Raw genomic sequence first — 18,009 nt, 5'->3', positions numbered from 1 at the left:
CACTGAACAGTTTACCGCTCCACACAGTGAACAGGTCTGTACTCAGACCACAGCGAGGAGGAGCGAGAGCCGGGGAGCCCAGTTCATGATGTGAAGAGCAGAGAGTTCACAGAGATCAGACAATGGCCCGAGCCCCAGGAGGTCAGCACAATGAGGCGAAGAGGCAGGGCGGCTTCCACACACCGGGATGGGGACGCTCAAGGCGTGGTGAGAGTTTGAAGGCAAGACAGGAGGAAGTCGGGCTCCCAGAGAGGAAGGAGTGGGAGGGAGGGAGGGAGGGAGCACACACTGATTCAAACAAACAGGTGAAGACACACCAGCATGATAAACATGTCTATAGTGACAGTGAAGGGTGTGTTGGTGTGCCCTCTCTCCTGCATATACATCCACACTGATATGCTTTCTATAAATAAATGTTCATCTGAACTACTTTTAATAGGAGCCTCATGTAACAGACTCAAAAGTTTGGACTGCAGCCAACAATGAATATGAAATGCACAGGTGAACAAGTCCTATCCCCAGCTTCACACAGACACGCTATATGTCCACGTAAACCCGAGCGATGTGAGTAAATCTCACTGTAGGAATGTGTTTGACTGTGCGAGAAGCACAGTCAAGCTATTCAGCGCTGCCCGGGCAGCACTGAGCCACTTGATCACTGCTGGCAACACACAGAAGAGCTGACAGAACGCAGGAGAGCTCCCTTACTACAACCTGGCTGCTTTGGGTGTCAAGGAGCTAAAAATAATGTCGAAAAGTATTCACACTCACTTTATACACCAGGGAAAAGAGCCCATCAATCTGGCCCCACAGTGGAAGTTTTAATTTGAACTTTTACAGGATAGGTGTCCCACAAATCTGGCAGCTTCATTCATAACAAGAGACCAAACACCGAGCCACAAATATCCAAGTGAATGTTTGGACTTTCCATTCCTGCATTTATATATTACAGGAGGCAAAAACAACAAACCAGCAGTGCAAAGAAAATGCATTCAGATCAATAAAGCAGGAGAGAAAATCCCACATCTGCTCAATAAATACCAACACACTGCAGTTAATGGAGGTGTAACTGCATTTTCTATGTGTGATTATATGAGCTGAGGGTTGGGAAACCAAGCAGTCAGCTCGCTGCATATTACAGCAAATGCTAATGTAAGCAAAAGGAGACTGTGCAGTGTCACATCTCTGCAGCTGAAGAGGATCTGCAGCAAAGTTTCCGTGCAGGATAAAGTTCAAATGCAAGGAGGAAAGTGTCAAATGTTTTCTACAACTGGACAAGATGCAAAGAGGAGAGAAAGTCTGTAAATCTGAGCAGTCCTGCAGTTTACTAACTCGTTGCATTCATAAACATAACTCCAGCCGATTTCTGCTTGTCCATCAGCCAAAGCGCGTGTGAGATGCGTCCAGTACTCACCTCCCCAGGTGTGAAGGAGGAGGAGGAGTCCGAGCAGCGCGGAGGAAACGTCCCGTAAAGCCATGCTGACCGTCCGGAGCTGCTGCTGCAGAGGGGTGTGTGTGAGTGAGTGTGTGTGCGTGTGGAGGGAGTCTGACAGGAACTAAACCTCCTGGAAACAACTGAGAGAGAGAGAGAGAGAGAGAGAGAGAGAGAGAGAGAGAGAGAGAGAGAGAGAGAGAGAGAGAGAGAGAGAGAGAGAGAGAGAGAGAGAGGAGGGATGATGCAGGAGGGGCAGACAGAAGTCCTCCACTGTAAAAAGAGTCGGATTCATTCGCAGGAGCAGAAGTTCTCACTCAGATCGGAATACCTCTCATTTCATTTATCCATGTTAGATTTCCTTCCAATGACTTCTCCCCTGCTGCTGGACGCTCCGCCTTTTTTAATTGTATAAATATGAGTGTGGAGTTTCGGTGAACTTAACGTGGAGTGTTTTTTGCAGCGGGCAAAACAAAGGAGGATCTTTAGATGAGCAGGAGGGCGGAGGTCCAGAGACAGACACTGTACACAGTATTTACAGCCACGACACTCAAAACATACATGTCCCTCCGACAGGGCTGGGACTTGACTTCTCTCTGCAGAAAACCTTCAGTGGTTTGGGGGATAATTTCACTTTTTAGTAAATGAAGCTTGGATGTAGGTATGAGGGCTGTGGAGGAGGAGGAGGAGGAGGAGGAGTGGCTCCTTATAAATTTAGCATCCAGATCATATGATGTGAATTAACTGTGTGTGCCTGGTGACCTGTCACTTTTTATTTTTTATTTTTTTTTCCATGGTATAAACTGTTGTTTCTCATGGAGAATCAACCTCAAACCTCAACCAGCTGCAACACGTCTTAACTCCAGTGGATGCAGTTCAGAGGGTTAAACTTCAGGACACACCCAGGAGTAATTAAAAAATAATAATAATAAGGTTACAGTCTGCTTAATGAGGACTACTGTGTGGAAATAAACATTTTAATTGTTCAGTTTGTGTTTTAATGTCTTCATTTTGGTTTTGTTGGTTAATTTAATGCTTTCTCTTCTCAGCTTAAAGAAGCTGCGGTCGGCCACCCTGAAGTCACTTTAAAAAATAAATGACACGCTTTTCATTATTTGGACTATTTAGGGCCTGATTTAGTAAGTTTCTGTAAAAAGGGCTTTTGTGGGTGATCAACTAAGATTTATACCACAAATGGCATCATGGGTAAACAGCATGTAGCTTGAGTTCAGCATCTGATAATCATCTAAAGCCTTCCTAAAATGAAACGTGATACCGAAGTTATCAGAATGTGTCATTACAAACAATTTCTTCATTTTTCACTGTCGCATGTTGGTATCGGGGATAATCACCTCGTGGCCTCTCAGCGCAGTTTTTATGTTCTCCTCTGCAGGTTTTCTCGCCTCGGTCCAAAACCAAGCATTTGAAGTTAACTGGTGACACTAAAATGTTCTCTTATTCTATGGTGAACTCTTCAGGACATGAGGATCAGATTAAGTTTTGCCCTGCTGCAGAAAATCATTACAGGCAAAAAAAAAAAAAAACACATGACAACTGCTAAGCGAGCTTGAAATGAGCTGAAGAGGTTTGGCCAGCAGACTTGCATGTTTATCAGTCCAGCAGGTCGTCTGGTGTTGACTAACTTAATTTACACAGTTCATTATATGATCTGTGCCACACGAGCTTCCCTGCAGTGCGGAGAAGCTTGCTGACTTTTCCAGAGTCACATTTACAAAGAGCTGGAGGAGCTTTAATTCTCCATTCAATTACCAGCTAACACACTATTGCTTTAATATTAGATTCTACTACACACTTATTAATTAACTATTTTCCCACATGGGTCTTGATCCTTTGAGCTTTTGTGCATTTTTTCATGTTGTTTCCTCAATTTGGTCATTAGTGATGCTCATGGTCCATTTTGTAAACAGAAATGCATTTTAAAAATCAAAAATGTTTTTGTTTTAAAATAAAGTTTTGTCTCTTCTTGTCATTGTGGCTGCAGAACAACACCACTGGTCAGTCCAGCTGAAATCTGTAATCATCATTTTAATGGTTCTCCAAGCTGTCATGGAATAACATGTCAACCAGCTTTGTGAACACTGTTAACAGACTGTAGGCTCACACCAATGCAAAAAATGACCAGATTTTTTTTTTTAAGAAATGTAAAAAGGCTGCTGTGTGTCGTCTGCATGAGGCCATAACTGTCTGAGATTTATCTCGCAGGCTTGTATTTACGACCTAAGGAAGAGGATGTCTATTTCACTGCCCCTCTTTACGGGGGTTGCCACATGCAAGTCATCCGCTGGAAGCTGAGCTTGTTACTTTAATGCTCTTCCTGCTTCAACCAGGATTCAAACCCAAATCCCCCCCAAACTCAAGGCCAAGAATTAACCTGGTTAAGTCTCAAGAATCATATCAAAAATAGTCCAGGAGGAATTTTGCCATTCAACGGCACTATCTAATGTTTCTGCTTGAGCGCACACTTTCATTTATCAACAGACTACAGACTTTGTTCTCCATCAAGAAGATAATATTCAGCTATCTACAGAACAGCGAGGCTGATTCCCTGAACAAACTATGTAAAAACAAAATGTGAGCCAGAAAGCATCATATCATATTGGCGAGGCAGACCTCCTGCACTTTGGTTGCTGCACGGTTTTGAATGTCGGGGTTTGGATCACAGTGTTTGCCAAGCTGTAAGAGAGCCGCCCTGTACATCTCCGTGGGATGTACAGAGCAAATATATTCTCAGGGCAGGAGAGGGCAGGGAAAATTAGATATAAATAGCTTACCATGCAGATGATCTTTAGGGACATACCATAGGGAGGGAACAAATTGTGTTTATTTTATTAAACACACAGAAAGATACAATAAAAATGTGAAATAGGCTTTGGGGCACAAAAGGTAACAGCTAGTAATCATACTGACACAACATGAGTTTTGCTTTAAAAGGATCCCGGCAGATGTTAATTATATTTTATAATGTGAAAAACATCAGGAAGCCTGGCACTCATCCAAGAATTACTTCTTAGCATGGGACAAAGCATGTGGAGCATGCAGCAGGAGAGTTTCAGAGAAGGTCCAGGAGGACCCTGCAGGTCTCCCAGATCCTGCTCCCCTCAACAAGGAGAGAAGAACCATTCAAGGAAAAATCCTTATACTTCCGGGTGGATAAAGTCTGTCTTCCCATTGAAGCTAATTCAAAAACAATGACCATTAAAAAAAAAACAAGAAGCAAGGCTGCCAACTCTCATTCAGTGACAGTGAAACTTGCCCAACTGCCTCTAAACTCACAGGCCACACTTATTTTGATACACAATATTAGTCTTTTCTGGCTGAAAGCGAGACTTCCTGTATTTTCATTTAAACAAAAGATATTGTTAACAGCTGTTGGGGTTCATAAGAAGCCCATTAGTTATCTGAAATGTTTAATTAAATGCAACTGTTGGACCTTTTACACTTATTGTTTCCTCTATTGTATCAACCACCATTTTACACCCTGAGCGTATTAGACACTCTCTTTCACGCCACCTCCCCCAGAGGTGCCTCCCCTAACTCTCCCGCCTCTCAGAGCCGTAACTCGCTCTGCTGCCACATGTAGTCCTAAAATAGTCCTGATAGCAATAAGACGCTGTGAACTCTGCTGATTGAATCTTTCTCTCAGGGCTGCTTCACTGTCTGCAGCTGCAGTGTAAAAGTACCGGTCAGGTTAACCAGGCGTGATAGGACTACCTGAGGGGGCCGACATGCGTTACACACAACATGACGCTTCCGCAGACTTTGTACAGACGGCACTAAAAACCGAGACCGTCTGTGTTGCTACAGCAGACGTTAAATCTTGGGATTATTTGATCCCGTGTGAACTATCAGACTCTATGCAGTTGGAACGGATCAAAGGATATCGGGACGTGTCATGCGGAGGGATCTCTGTAACCTTCACCGTTGGAAAACATGTCTGCCATCTGCTGTCGCTGCCAAGTGGATCGCCTCTGAGCGCCGGGCAGAGCCGCGTCGGAAAGAGCAATAACGCCAAAGTCACCGCTGCCAAAGGTCTGACTCCGGACAGCAGCGCATAAACAGCTGGGCCGTGATTTCCACTCGGATGCAGCAGTCCTGCTCTGATTTCAATTGCTTTTATCCTGCAGAGGTTTGATGAAGTGAGGTCGATGCCCAGTACAGTGTCCCTTATGTGTTTTATTGGAACATTTTATCAAGGTTATTACCATACTCCAAGAATAATAGTTGAACTTCTAGACTCCCATTTATTTTAGCTGTATCCTCAGTCATCTTAGAGCTCCATTTCAAGCTGGGCTATTTAGATATGGCTTTCCATTTTTTTTATTTGGAGGCAACAAAATAAAAAAGGCCGTGAGAGAGCTTGAGGGAACCTCGTCCATCTGTTTTCGTGCCAAACTCTTAGTGAACATGAAAACCCTCGTGTTATCGTAACTTTTGCTGTGGTGCACAAAGAGGGCCAGTGATCCACACATTTTGTGACAAATACTCATTGTGCACGTCAGGTGTTTTGAACAAACTATAGGTGAGGGACCACAAAGAGACCAGTTTTACCAAAATAGGATCGGACCCCAAAATGTCATGTTGTATTGCAGAAGACGCACATCGGAACATCCTGAAAATGTTCAGACTATATGAATTACTTGATAAATAAACCTGTCTGCCGCAGTAGTTCTACTTTGTAATTGTGGTGATTTCACAGACCTCGTGTTTGAAACTGCTGTTATACATGATGCAGCTGAATGACATCATTAATATACAGTGAATGCAGGATCTTGATTCTCATTTTTGTTAAAAAAAAAAAAAAATACTTATCTATTTCGGTCAAAACCCATTTTCTTTCCTCTCAGAAGTTCAGCATTTTCCTCACGTTTTCTGAATGCAGGGGTAATCATGTGTGTGAGAAACTCGACAAAACTTCCTGTCTGGTTTACTGTACTGCTGCCTCACAGCAGGGCACAATTGCAATTGTTTGACTCTCTACAATATGCTTTACAGCAGAGAGGCTCCGTGTTGTTCACATAAGTTCCTGTTCATCAGATTTGTCGATATTCATGTTTATCTAAAGAAAACTTCCTAACAACACAAGGACATAAATCAATGCGGAGGAGGGTGTAAACTATATTGTTGATGCTTTTATTTCCTTCTGAGTGAAGCACCCTCCAAATGGTTTATGCTGAGAGCAGAGGCGTAGGCGTTCTCAAAAAAAGCACATTGTTCTGCCCCTCAAGGGCAGCCGGCCCAGGTGGGGCACAGGGAGCATGGGGACTGCGTATTAATACACATAACGAAACCAGGGGAAATATTTCAGTCTATTTTCAAGAACTCTCTTGAAATTCCTTTAGGACAAATTGCAGGAATGTCCCCTTTTCACCCTTTATTTAATATGATACATCCTGGACAGGGCGTTTGGGAATATCAGGGGCCACTGGGTTTGGGAATGAAGCAAACAGAAGCAGGAAAAGCACCATCCCCTCCTCCACACGGTTCCCAGGGATTGGACTGAACCTGCTGAGAGGGCAAAACCTACACACTTCTACACGATCCCCCCTTATTTTCTGAAGAACTCCAACTTTTTGTTATTAAGAAATCAAGTCAAGAGCTATGATATTTAGAAATAAGACTATGACTCAACATCTGGATAATTTTTTTTGGCGCTTGAACTGTTCTCAGCAGGATGTTAGCTTATGGCACAAATCAAAAAAATGTAAGCTGTGGAAGAAGACTTCCCAGGGATGTCAAGCTTTAAAACACACACACACACACACACACACACACACACACACACACACACACACACACACACACACACACACACACACACACACACACACACATAAAATGAGGCTAATTGCTGTATGCTGTGGCATGCTGTGTGTGTGCTTGTGTGTCAATACCATTTTTTTTTTCAGGATAATTCTTTTGGCTCCATTTTTAAATGTCTTCAATGTGCTCTGGAGCCCTTTTCAGCAAAAAGTTAAGCGGTTGGTCTGCAGCTCAACACCTCTAAGGGTCCGAAGTCTGCCCTGGATCTTCAGAGGGAGAATAAACCAGCCTGGGATGGAAGAGTTAACATAGCGTAAGAGTTTTCCTCACTATTGACATTGGTGTTACAAGTCTCCTGCCCTGTTGTTTCCCTTATTTTTTTTCTCTATTAGGTGTGTATCTACCTCTGGTGAGTACAATCAATAAAGCTGCAACACACAGAGTGGATGTATGAGTAGACAGCAACGTTCTGGGTTTTCTTTTGCTGTAGCTAAGAGGTGAAGGACTTTGTTTTGCTGTTAACGTGGAACATGGCCCATTCGTTTGGCCGGATCCCTTGACTCTTCATACTGCGGCCCTGACATGAAGGACGGTTCATGAGGTCGTCGGATGAGCTGCAGGAAGAGATTATTGTGATAAAGAAAAAGCTTAGTGGGAAGATCAAACCCTCTGTTTGCCAAACGAAACTGCATCAAACTGGCAGTTTCATTCTGATTAGCGTTTAAATGATAAATCAAAATCACGAGATGCAGATTCATACTGAACCTAAGTGGCTCCTCGCTTCTCGTCAAACTTTCAGTAAAACTCAAAATAAACTCCCTTTTGTGAGATGTCAAGCTGCTTGCTTTAGCAGAATTCAGTTGAATACATAACATGCAAGATTTAATATAGATTTTAAAAAAGATAATCAGCTTCGTCTCCACTGACAGGATGCACACTTTTAGCCTTGAACCCTGCTCCTTTAAGATTTCCCTTCCTGATGCGCGAGTGCCCTGACCGTGCTCCCTGTACGCCATTCCTCCGTGATTGATGATTGCTCAGGACTTCTGTTTATCTCGCCAGGCCTCACAGTGCTGTGCTCATGGGCCGAGGAAAGCCAGAAGGAAGGAAGGAGAGGAAAAGAAGTCATTCTTTCCAAGCCACTGAGGAAAAACCCAGGAGCAAGTTGTTTTGGGGGTAGTCTACCCGGAATGAGAGGCGGCCATTGTCCGAGCCGCTCCAGAGGATGGGGGGCTCTTGAGCAGGCGCTGGTATGGCGAGGGGGCGCGGGGGGGAAGAGTGGGAGAGAAATTTGAATTTCTGCTAAACTCCGTCACAACAACAAGGACTGTGACAAAGAGGACACTTTGATAATGGCACGGCGGCTGAACATTGCTTCTCCATGGTGATTGTATGTAATAGTGGCATAAATCATAATAAACCCGCCCACTGGCCTGTTCCTGCAGAGCGTCTGCCTGGGAAGGAAACGAATTAAGAAAAACCTAAAAGGGTCATGCATGAAAAAGGTTCATACATGGAGTTTATCTCTCTGTGTCATTAAGAGAAACAAGTATTCAAAAGCAACTGAAGAACTATTAAAGCAACCCAGTTGTTTCTGTGAAACAGAAAAGGGTTTATTCAACCAGCGTCTGAGAAAGATCACATTGTCCAAGAGTTTTGTGAAAGTATAGTTCGTCAGTGTTTTGAATGGGTTGTGTAATTCCTCCTTGAAAAAAATATGTTCAACAATAAAATTATAATCCAAGCCACTAAAAAGCAGAACTCCTCTCTTGTCAAATGCTGTTGTCTGGTCAGTCTTTATCAGCTGTAACAGCTGTCTCACTGCTGTCACACTGCTTTGGTACCAGAGCTTCTGGAGGTATTTTAATTTGTCTGATAAGCAAAAAATTAATTTCAGAAAAATGCAACATTTTTAATTTCAAGACCTGGACAGGCTGTCGGTGAGGAATCGGCGATGTGTTTTTGGCCTTCACTTTACACAACCTCTCCTATAGCGACCCAACCCAAGTCCTACTAGTTCAGTTAGCTTCATTATGCCTTTAATTCATTTAGAAGTGTTCTGTTCTCTTTCTTTGTTCAGGCAAGAAGGTTTTTTTTTCAACATACTTTTGCGAAAGGAAAAATCATATCATGGGCTGGGAAAAGGAGAGTCATCAGCTGATAAAGACACGTCATCCACCATCAATGGCGACAGTTCAGGAGAACACCATTGTCAAAAGGTTTGATGAGAAACTCTTTCCTCAACAGAAGAAAGAATAATTAGACCCACATCATGTTCTGTTGACTTAAATCTCAATCCAGGCAACAGGAAACCTTTTCACAAATATCTAAGCTGTTTTGTCTGGTTCTCTCTCTTCCTGTTGTCTGCAGATGGAGTCTCAGCTGATTTCATTTTTTCTCTTATCTTCTCAAAAATTCAGAGAAAAAAAATTATGCAGGGCATCCCCCACCTCCCCCTCGATCGTCTGATTTTTCTTACACTCACATGGTGTTCCCCCAGGGAGACCTTTGAAAGCCACTTCATTACTGGAGTTTTCTATCAGAGAAAATCCCCTGAGAAACATGACAGGCGAATATTCTGTTCAATAAGTGGCTTCATGACTTTCTAATGAAGGAACATAAAGAAGAAGCAGCTTCTGGTTACAGTTTTAATGAATGCACCACCTCGCTTACTGTAATAAGCGAATCATCTTCAGATGAAATGAGTTCTCAGTTCACTGGGAAGATGAAATATATGTACATTGTAAGTTATTATGCATTTTGACCAATTCTGTGCCTCAGTCAGTGCAGTCATTTGTTCTGAACTCTGACAAAAATAATGAATGTGAAAAATCACAATACATGTCTGGGATTTATGTATGAATAAATTAATGTCTTCACTAAAGAAAATTCAGTGCACTGTTAAATTTGCATGAATATGCAATCATGAGCAAAAAGTGAAAAAGGAATGTATTATTATCAGACATTTTGTAAATAAATTAGTAAATAAAATGGGAAATTAAATACAGATTAGCTGGCACTAAATTGTATTCTCATCTGTTCATGTGTTTTTTTAGAATATTCTGTAAAATATGGAAATTCTTCAATGCGATCAATTATAAATGCATTAAAATACTATCAAGGAGTTAGTTAATGTTTTTGTTTGGTTTGTTGACATTTAAGCTTGCAGGTTATGTGTATTACATTTCTCAAAGTAATAACATATTGCATAATATTTAGTATTCTTTTTCATTGGTGACCTAATTATTCAATTAAAAAATTTTGAAAGTGTTTAAGATTATTATATATTTCTAAGTGTATAAATGACTTACCAAACAATAAACCTTGATACTGTTTTTGGGGATGCACCTACTTTGTGCTTATAGCAGAGCATTTATCTGTCATAAAGGGGGAAGATGAGTTTTGCGGTTCCAGGACTCTCAGTGATTTTTGGGACCGACGCACCATGATGAGTCATGAAGCAGGAATTGATGGCATCCTGCAGATGCACAGAGAAGGGCCTGAGAAGACCATCATAGTGCAGGAAAGTCACACTGAGGGACTTCCACTGTCTTACTCATCCTATTCATATCCCAGTGAGTCACCCAAAGAGAATCCTCTCTGCCTCTTTTATCTCACCTTCGTCATCAGTTTTCCTCTGCCGCCTCCTTAGCAGGCTCGGTGCACAGCAGAGGCGGACCACTACACAGGAATGCGGGGTCCCGCTCCGGGTCTCCATCAGTCTGCACTCCAGTGATTTCTGCTGTTTGGAGTCGCTGTTTTCCCAGAGATGCTTCTACTCTGCCACTTGCCCCCTGTCCTCACTCACTCACACACACACACACACACACACACACACACAGAACTACTCAAATGTAAATGCATGCGAGTCTGGTGCACTGGCCAGGAGCCAAAATCATCAATGAAGCAGAAGATCTGAACTCTGAGAACTAAAATAAACCTCGATATCTGGGAACACAACACAAAAGCTACAATTCACAGCACAACAGCAGATACTTAACACTTTAGACAATGCTAAGGCCAAAGTGGTTTTGTAGTGGACACCATCTATTGAATATCCCAGTTCCAAGTCTGGGTTGGACCTTTCTATGTGGAGTTTGCATGTTTTAACAAGTCCAAAAACATGAACTAGAGGTAGAATCTCTGAAATTATCCCTGTAGCGGAATGTGAATCTGTGAAACTGTCTTGTGTGTAGGATGTGTCCTATCTGCAACCAAAGACTGCATGGATCATCTCCATGGAAGGAAGGATGGATGGATGGATGGATGGATGGATGGATACACAAAAATTTTCAACAGCTGATATTTAACTGTCCTGTGACTCTGCACTGGATAAAGAGGTATCAAAGATGGATGAATGATATTCAATCCAAAATCAGAGATGTTCTTACAAGTCAATTTGAAAATAGAAGTGAGAGTTATTTTTTTAAGTTTCCAACTGAAATTCCCAGTTGAGAATAGAAGAGATTTTTCTGAGGAGAGAAAGAGGGGTGAATGTTTTCAGAGGTTTTTAAAGGGAGGAAGTGTCCCAGCAGGTGAGAAGTCTAATTTCTGTAAACCACTCATCCGTGAATCCTCAGCTCTTTGTATTAAAGACCCCAGTTTGTGTTATTGTGTTGGTTTCATTCTGCTCAAGCTTATCTTGGTTCACATGTTTCTATCCATTTGGTTATGTTTGGTGTTTTACACATTTTTTTCTTCAAGCTTGTGGTCAGATTTCAGGGGATATTCTAATGTTCTTCATCACTAAGGAATGGGATTTCAAGCAGGAGAAACGGGGATCTAATGTTTCAGGATTATGCTGACCGCTGAGTGAAAATGAACGAAATAATATCAGGAGTCTTGAAACTGCACGCTGTGGATTTGATTTGCCAACAAAATGACAAAAACTGGAAGCAGTTATGTGCTAATAAGGGTCCATCATATCTGAAGGCAAAAAGGGATGCCAGTGAATTCAGGGGCAGTTGATTTCTCCTCAGACCTATACAGGAACTTTTCAGCCATCTATTAAAGAAGAGTTGTAGATGAAAGACCATCTTTTCCACCCCCACCCCCCATCTTTAGAAAGGAAGGATTTGGTCAGCTAGAAGACAAACAGAGGAAACTGACAGCTGCACCAGAGGGAAGGGGCGCTACCATAAAAGGAGCAGGTTTGCATGTAATGCACAAGACCTTGTATCCCCTTTGCATCATTAAAATGCTTAAAACAAATGTTGTTTGACAAGCATCCAAAAAATCAGAGCAGGATTTCCCATGATCGTATCAAGCAGAGTTTCCCTCTGCTGGAACAAGGAGCTCAGCGCCGAGCTGCTTCGACGGGGAGGATGAGCCACAAGGGAAGGAAATGCTGCTGATATTGTTCAGGACGGCAAAGCTGCTTTGGATCATTGTCACTGAAGTAGCTGAGGTAATGGGAGTGTGTACCTCAACAAGTGAGATTGTCTTCATGTAAATGGAACGGGTCAAGATACTGGAAACCCGGAAATGTGTCACAAAAGGTTGAAAATGCCGAAAGTTATGATGTGGAAATTTTTAAGGGTTAGCGCTAATCCATTAACCCCTGCTAAATGTTAATGTTTTGAATGTGTGTGCGGCACTTTGGCGAGTTCTTCATAAATAAATATATTATCATATTATATTAAACCAGTTTTACTTCTAACACACATGGAGAGATAGAGTGTTTTGGGGCTTCCCTGGTTCTGGGGTTTTCGAGGTGAATTTACTTATTTTTGCTTCTGCAATCTTACTCACAAACTGATCATAATAACAACCTGTCTAACTGTAACCCTTAATGTAGCATTGGCCTTTGTCCAGCTTTTAGTATTATTGTAACCCAAATTAAATAGTTAAGATTTTTATTTGAAGGCAATTTTTGTCCCCACAAGTATGACAAGTTCCAATGATGTGGGCGTGTTTATAAAACAAGATATAAGCGCTAACTCAAATCATCACTTGGCCACAAAAAGGAAAAATTGAAGAACAGGGAATGTTTCTGACACAAAAGGCAACATTTTAAAAACAAATACCTTGAAACAAAAAGTTTCTTCATTTTACTTCCCTAGAAGTATAAATTGTAAGAGTATAAAAATATGTCATTTATTCATTTATAATTCTGGATTTGTATTGTTACAAATCCAGAATTATAAATAAATAAATTTTTTGAACCACACTTGGTGTGGGACTTTTCCATCCAAGCCTAGTGCAATTTATAATATCCTAAATCCACTTTGCTTATTCCACTGCATATCAAACATTTTAGCACTGTCACCACTGTAATTTAATTATCATCATTATAACTCCTACTACTGATATAAGCAGTAAAATCATAAATGCATTCATGATATTTTAGTTGTGGCATAAAGCATATTGCAATGAAATGATTGAAGATCTGTTTTGGATCTAATTAAAAAAACTCTCTCTAAACTGGTGTAAAAAATAAAAAAATACAAAACGAAACTGATAAAACTAATAATAATGTCTATAACAACAGCAACAGTCATATAATAATGCTTGTCTTTGTGTAATCGTTACAGAAATGCAGATTTTATTTGTTTTCATCTGACGTCATTTGAGTCGGATGCTGCGCATGCTCAGTATAGCGAAGTGAAGTCAGCTGACCTAAACAAAAATGGCAGCCACGGGAACAACTGCAGCCACACCGAAGCTTTTTGTGCGTTTTTCTTATTGTTTTTCTAATTTCCGGGCGTGCTTTTGTAGTTCGAATGCTTTGTGAAGTTACGCATCATCCGACAAAGTGTTTTCGGGACGTTTTTGAACGATGTCCAAAAGAGAAACGCAAAAAACAAGCGGAAGCGTGTATCTCTGGTTTGAAAACAAACATCCGCTCGAGCGACGCGTCTGTATGTGATTTCATTCTGTCGCGTCAATGGCACAAATATGAAGAATGCATGAAAAAGCAGCCCGTATAGACCCAAGCTTTTCCACTGGTTCAAGAGGGAGCGATCCGGATAAGATGTAGCGTTTGGATGTGTCGCCGTGGTGAAACAAACGAGTCATGGACTTTGGCCTGGGCGCGACCTGAGAGCTGAGGATACATGATCATGGGTTTGGTCAATGTCGTGATCTCCACAGTAGGAAAATGCTTGGACACGGCGTGTCTGTTGCTGGACCTGAACTTTCTGGTCGTGCACACTGTGGTACAGACCATACTGGCGGTCGTCGCCTTCATAACAGCCTCCCTGCACTGCTCCTCGGCTCGCTGCTGGAGCTGGGGAACCTGACAGTGTTCTGCCTGGTGTCTCTGGCTGAGGCCACGTCAAACCTTGCCCACGGGTCGGTGTACCTGCTGGGGACCTTGCTGCTGGCTTTGGAGGGGCTGCTGGAGAGCCTGAAGATGGTGGGTTACCTGTCGCTGCACTGCGTCCTGCGCGGGAAGGATCACCTGTGTCGAGGCTTGCTGGCCGTGCTGGAGGGCTGTGGCATCGCCGTCAGCCTGGTGGTCTACTTCACCAACACGGTGGTAAATTATGCTCTGATTGCCATGCAGAACCTGTACCTGGCTGTGGTCGGTGCGTGGCAGACGGTCTCCGCCCCGCTGCAGAAGCTGGTGGAGCTCGCGCTGACCACGCTCACCTTTCTGCACAGCACCCTGGTCGGCACGTCGGCTCTGCTTTGGTCTCCCTGTAAGCTGGTTTTGGACTTCCTGGTTTCACTGGTGCACATGTTCGTCAGCATCTTCATCCTAAACATCTATGGCCTGGTTCTCACGGTCACCATCACGCTGACGACCACCGCCTACCTGAACCCGGGACTGACCCAGCATGCAGCGATGCAGATCGTGGACTACCTGAACTCCTTCCCCACCCTGCGCCGGCTGTACAGGCGTCTCCTCCGCCTCACATCAGTTTTGCGGAGAACCCCGCTGGTCGTACGGAGAAGCATGCACCACCTGCAGTCGATCGCCCATCGCCTCTACCTGCTGGAGAGAGGGCTCTGGCAGCAGCTGTCGCAGCACAGCAGCCAGCTGGGCCTGGCGCTGCGGACGCAGCTGAACCGGCACAGTGACAACGACAGAGCGCGAGGCGATGGCGACGCAGCGGAGGAGAGGCGAGACCCACCAGATGGACGAGCTGGAGAGGCAGCCCACCAGGAGCCGCAGGATACAGTTTCCCCCTCATCGAGCAGAGACAGACCGCTGAAGAAGCAGTTGTCCTCGGGGACAGAAAGCAAAGCTGCATCAGATGAGAATCTGCTGACTCTTTTGAAGGAGCAGGAGGAAAGGAAGAAGTGCGTGATATGTCAGGACTTCACCAAGACGGTGGTGCTGCTGCCATGCAGACACCTGTGGTGCGAGAGTGCACCAACATCCTCCTGAGGCAGCCGATCTACCAACAGAACTGCCCACTCTGTCGCCACATGATCCTCAACACCATGGATGTTTATCTATGAGAGACGGAGAGAAGCGGTTCGATACGCGTCTGACTATCAGTATCTCAGCTCTTCAGATCAGTTGCCACTGAAATAAAGCATGAATGACTGTATTTAATGTGATGCATTGTGGGGGGAGGGGGGGGGGGTGTTGATGTTTTCAGCATAAGGCCAGAATGAGACCAAAAATAGCAAACTCTTCTCAGCACTGACTTATGCAACAAGCCTGAAACCGCTCACTACCCGAAAATAACTGTGATCTAAAGCGTGGAACAAAAGTTGCAGTAAACAACAAAAAAAAAATGGTGTGCACAGTGGGAAATCTTGGTAATTAATAATAATAATTATTCCAGTTCTGACTGTTTTGAGGTTTATTGAACTAGATTTAGACAATAAAGTAGAGATTGCTGTTAAAACATAAGCTGAAATATGTGGCCTGTGCTCTTTAAAAAGCACCATCAGTGTCCATACTATAAAAACTGTTTACCTTCAGTAAGTTTTCAACACTATTTTTGCAGCTAACATGCAAGAAATCCATTAGCTGCCTCAATAATTTTACCATCATGTAGAAATTATTCAGTTAGGCAGGCTGATGGGTTTAAAATTGGTACTAAATTATTTCACCACTGGCCATATTGAGTGTTTTTTCCTCACAGTTTGCCACTCTTTGCCTTATCATTTTTGTGTTTTTTTTCTGTTTAGTCTGTACAGTTAGTGTGGCGTCAGCAAAAGACTGCGGTCTGCTTCGGATATGAGATGTCCGTGTTTATTACAGTGTTGCCACGTTGATGCTGAAATGTTTACTGCCGCTGATGTCTTAAAAGATTGTGCTTCTAGTGGGCTAAACTGTGAAAGAGAAAAGGAGGAAACATTACATTCTGCTTTACCATAGATTATTCTTCACATGCTGTATGTACGAATGCTCTTCAACTATGTTTAAACCTCCTCCTGTGAACAATGACCACTTTTGATTTCTGCTGCATTTCAGTTTTTTTTTGTGAGGTTTCTTTCTTTCTTTTTTTTCTTTTTTTTTTTGGTATTGGGGGATGATTTGGGATTTTCCAGTCAGGCTGCATTCCTCTTAGTTCTATTGATAGGGCTTTTTCCAGTCTTCCAGTAGAGGTGTGTTACAGTCACCACTGATAGATAATCTATAAATGGTTTTCCCTTTCTTTTGACATTGTAATAAAAACAGATCTCTGCCATTTAAAAGGACCATAAACTAATAAGGTTTTATTCTATAGATTGTATTTCTTTCTCTGTTTGCTGTTTAAGCTGGGGTGTTGGTATTGATCGGTGTTTGAAGTTCACAGGGCACCACTGATTGAATTATTATTGACGAGTCACATTAGTGAGAAGGTTAAAGTGCCACCTGTCATGGGTCCACTTGGTTTTCAAAAAGCTTTTTTTAATTCCTTCAAATATTTAATGATTTCATGAAAGATGACTTTTATGCATAGTTGGTGCGTCTGCAGTTATGCAAAGCTGATGTTCTTCTGTTCCCGGCAGAGGTTCAGGAACGAACGTGGCCTGAATGTCAGCGGTTGCTTTGAGTGATTTCTAGAGAATGTAGTTTTTGTACACTGTTCCTCTCAGGTACCATACCCCCCCCATAAGAAACTGATGGCATTACTTCATAAAGATGATGATGATGGACTCAAAAGTTACTCACAGAGCCATGACCTGTAGCTCCCTGCAGGATGTTTGAACTATGTGACCAATCTGAGGGTGTGAATGTATTTTTTTTCTTTTTTTAAAGATGTAATGTGTTTGGAATAAAACAACAATCCGACTTTCCTGGAATCTCTCTATCATCCCACTATTTATATACAGCATATGAAGTAGAAAGTCTTTAAGAAAAAGAAGACACAAAACAAAACTATATTTTCAGAAGAAAACACTCATTTTTTACAGTTTTTTGTAGATCCAAGAAAAAAAAGGCTAGCAACCTGCAATCCAGTCTCACCAAATGGAAAAAAAGTATGATTATATCTTGCTGTGTATTCATTGTACATGGCCTGTATCACGACCATGACAAACACAGGGAAGGAGATACTGTGTGCAATGTTGTATGCTAGTCTAAATTTAGAAAAGGGAGTGTGTACACTGGCAAGCAGAACACTAAGTGTAAACAGGAAACTCACTTTAAATATCCTACAGAGTCCGGGGGCCTCAAACCACCTGATGTTGGCATGTAGTAAAGGTGCAAAACTGTGATGGAAACTGATCAGAAAACCCAAATTTTTTAAATTAAAATAAAAAAAAAATCCACAGAGGCAGCTTTTCCCTTTTTCATTATACATGAGTTTCACACCTCCAGCGGAGATCTCACACTGATCAGGAAAATGGACAAAACGTGCCAAATACTTGACAGATGCAGCAAAACGCCACAAAGCTGAGAATAAATA

At 42.5% G+C, this 18,009-nt stretch overlaps 1 protein-coding gene and 1 pseudogene across 1 annotated transcript in view; both read left to right on the top strand.

Annotated features, from left to right (window-relative positions):
* LOC115400708 (huntingtin-interacting protein 1-like) overlaps positions 1 to 5,508 on the top strand; it is a 13,334-nt gene extending 7,826 nt beyond the window's left edge. Inside the window, exon 9 of the mRNA XM_030108719.1 lies at positions 5,314 to 5,508. Within this exon, the coding sequence (XP_029964579.1) occupies positions 5,314 to 5,508 (195 nt within the window). The remainder of the gene's footprint in view (positions 1 to 5,313) is intronic.
* An 8,650-nt stretch (positions 5,509 to 14,158) lies between these two features.
* On the top strand, positions 14,159 to 15,730 carry LOC115401116 (E3 ubiquitin-protein ligase RNF26-like; annotated as a pseudogene).
* The last annotated feature ends 2,279 nt before the right edge of the window (positions 15,731 to 18,009 follow it).

Source organism: Salarias fasciatus, chromosome 14 (genome assembly GCF_902148845.1).
Source record: "Salarias fasciatus chromosome 14, fSalaFa1.1, whole genome shotgun sequence".
Taxonomy (NCBI): domain Eukaryota; kingdom Metazoa; phylum Chordata; class Actinopteri; order Blenniiformes; family Blenniidae; genus Salarias; species Salarias fasciatus.
This window is presented reverse-complemented; position numbering and strand designations above follow the sequence as displayed.